The sequence below is a fragment of the Aphanomyces invadans genome, assembly GCF_000520115.1.
Source record: "Aphanomyces invadans strain NJM9701 unplaced genomic scaffold supercont1.5, whole genome shotgun sequence".
Taxonomy (NCBI): domain Eukaryota; phylum Oomycota; class Saprolegniomycetes; order Saprolegniales; family Verrucalvaceae; genus Aphanomyces; species Aphanomyces invadans.
This window is the reverse complement of record NW_008580150.1, coordinates 34,279-36,816: the sequence shown is the minus strand read 5'-3', so window position 1 is coordinate 36,816 and position 2,538 is coordinate 34,279. Positions and strand designations below refer to the sequence as shown.

At 55.4% G+C, this 2,538-nt stretch overlaps 2 protein-coding genes across 5 annotated transcripts in view; one reads left to right on the top strand and one right to left on the bottom strand.

The window, feature by feature from the left end:
* H310_03175 (hypothetical protein) overlaps positions 1-325 on the bottom strand; it is a gene marked incomplete at both ends in the record, with an annotated part of 540 nt that extends 215 nt beyond the window's left edge. The window contains one exon of the mRNA XM_008866962.1: positions 6-325. Within this exon, the coding sequence (XP_008865184.1) occupies positions 6-325 (320 nt within the window). The remainder of the gene's footprint in view (positions 1-5) is intronic.
* A 1,037-nt stretch (positions 326-1,362) lies between these two features.
* H310_03173 (hypothetical protein) overlaps positions 1,363-2,538 on the top strand; it is a 4,437-nt gene continuing 3,261 nt past the window's right edge. The window contains exons 1-4 of one of the 4 annotated variants that reach the window (XM_008866958.1): positions 1,363-1,441; positions 1,514-2,198; positions 2,254-2,311; positions 2,387-2,527. In XM_008866958.1, the coding sequence (XP_008865180.1) occupies positions 1,780-2,198; positions 2,254-2,311; positions 2,387-2,464 (555 nt within the window). In that variant the 5' untranslated portion in view covers positions 1,363-1,441; positions 1,514-1,779 and the 3' untranslated portion in view covers positions 2,465-2,527. Of the gene's footprint in view, positions 2,312-2,386; positions 2,528-2,538 lie in introns of all 4 variants that reach the window. The other 3 variants (XM_008866959.1, XM_008866957.1, XM_008866960.1) reach the window with 3 other exon arrangements.

The following is a 2,538-nucleotide window of genomic DNA, read 5'->3' as shown; positions in this document are numbered from 1 at the left end:
AATACTTGGCGTGGTCGTAGTCGGGTCGTCGAACGAGCACGTGAATGCAGTTCTTTCCCAGCTCCCCACTGAAAATGTCGGAGATCAGGCTGGTTGCTGGGAGCACTTTGAACTCGACATCGCTCGTCATCGCATCCTCTTCGGGCAGCCAGTGTCCGTCTTTGCGCGCGAGTGACAGTATTAGATTGTAGTCGGCGATGTCCTTGAGGCTGCCTGGATATTTGGCACATATGACGCTCTTCAGGTCACTCACTTCATCTTCCGGCGCGATGTGGACGTGGAACGCCCGCGCATTCGGTTCTTGGATCAAGCAGTACAACTTCATCTTGGCCGTGAATTCCAAAGTGGAGTGCAATGACTGACGTTCGCGCCACCCTCAAGCGTTGACATGTTCTATAGTTTGTCCAAGATGTGAATTCCACAGAAAAATGGATGGTTACCTCAACCACTTCAACCCGCGCCATTCTTCGATACACGACGACTTCAGGGCACGGCAGAGCCGCGGATTCTTTTGATGGCTGCAAGAGTCCATCGCTTGCGTTTCCTGGAGCGACGTTCTCTCTGTAAGGAACAGGGCATGCATGTTTTGGTATACCACGAGCAACATGCAGCATTTCGGTCGCGCGTTCATGCCTTGTTCATCGTCGACAAGTGCTAGGGCTCATTGTTGCCAGCATGAGGTGCACCCTCGACGACAGCGTGCGAGGGAACATGCCCTCAAGCTGATTCGTCGTGACAGCGCGACAGAGCCAAAGAGCTCTCCAGTCAAAATCGAAACACGCAGCCCCCCGTCTTGGGGGGACAAGGAGTGGCTTACTCCTCATCCGAACGCCGGAACAATCTTGCATCCACCTCGTACAACATCAACGAGGGCATGCCGAGTGCTGACAACATGGAGCCCACGCTGTCGACGATTTGACTCAGGACCGAGGGGCGTACCGATGCCATCCTGTATTCCACAAGACGCACAAGCGCGCACGCCAGTGCCAGCATTGTACACTGAACGCATGGTCGCGCCTTTGGCTTTCAACAGCACCCACGCGGCTGCATGCTGCCTTGCTCGTCTGCCGTGTACCCGATCCAGTCTTGCAACAACTTTGCAGTCGATGACGTGACGTAGACCAAGTGTCGATGATGTTCACCGTCGCTTGCGTCGTGACATTGCTGGCGCCGCCTTTGAGCTGGCTGACGCCATGAACCAAGTCGACAACGTGCTCACGTTGTCTCCCGTCGTGGCCACCGCAGTGAACTTGTCGCTCGTGCAAGTCAAGGTGGCTTGCCCCAGAAGCTGTTGAAATATTTGGCGCCAAGCCAAGGCATCCGGATCCGGAAACTCGGTGGCATGGTCAAGATTGTGAATTGCATCAATGCGGTTGATGTTCTGCCAGTGACGGTGAGGCGTCGCTGAAGGACGAGCTTCAAGCTCGTCATGCATGCGCCAGTAGGAAGAACAACTGAACTTAGGGACAGAGTCTATTCACAAAGTCGATTCACTACTCGATGTGCTTCCTAGGTCCTGCGGCTTGCTGCCTGTGATCCCCTGCCCGGCCGAGTTCAAGAGAAGCCATGAAGGCCACGATGGCCACGATCGAGCCGATGGATCTTGCACCGCGCTCCTCGTCATGGCGCTTGTAGATTCACATCAACGGGTTAGTCTGCTGCATCCAATGACCAAGTCCGAGTCTTGCCCGATGCAACGGCGTGGCCACGGCGTCGGACTTGGCCGACAAGAACGAACTAGACGATGAAGAGCAACTCGTGGCGGCTTGGGTCAAAGGCATGCACGAGGCCGAGAGCTGTCGGTTGACGCAGACTACAACCAAGGCTGTGCTGCTGTGTCATGAACTTGGTGGTCGTTCAGGAGGACGGAAGCGTTGTGCTCAATCGCGTTCATGTGGCATGCGGTTCTCCATGGACCAGATCGAACAGGTCCTCATCGCCCGTGACACACTAGCTACATTTGTGTACGTGAACGCGGTCGAGACCAAGTATCGTTGGACGCCGCCATCATGGCGCTCGCCATGCCATTTGACGACAATACCCTGGTCGCGTTTGGCTTGGCTCTGTCCTCCCGACTCGGTCCGAACAGTCATGGCTGATGAGCGCCTTGTTTGCCATTGTGGTCACTGCCGCGTGAGAGTTTGGCTTGGAAACCCCAGTGGAGATCCCGGGCGTGTCCAGGCAATGCTCGTCGGGATGTTGGTGCAAACGTGCGGAGTTGCAGCCTTGATGCTCACGCGGCGTAACTGGTAGGTGTGCATGCCAAAGCAGAACGATTCGGAAATTGCAGTGCCTAGTGTATGCTCAGCATGTAAGTCGCGGTCGAGGAGACTGAACAAAAACTTGCAAATGGCATCGTGACAAAGTAAACCGTGTGTCTCCATAGATCGTGTGCCTCACCGTTCGTGCCGAGCTCAACTCCGCCGCAAAACACACGACATGTGCCAAGAAGCTTCGCGAGTGACTCGTGGGCAAGGATGACATGGAGAACATCGGTCTCGCCATGAACATCAAGCAACCCATCCAGGCGAACGAAAT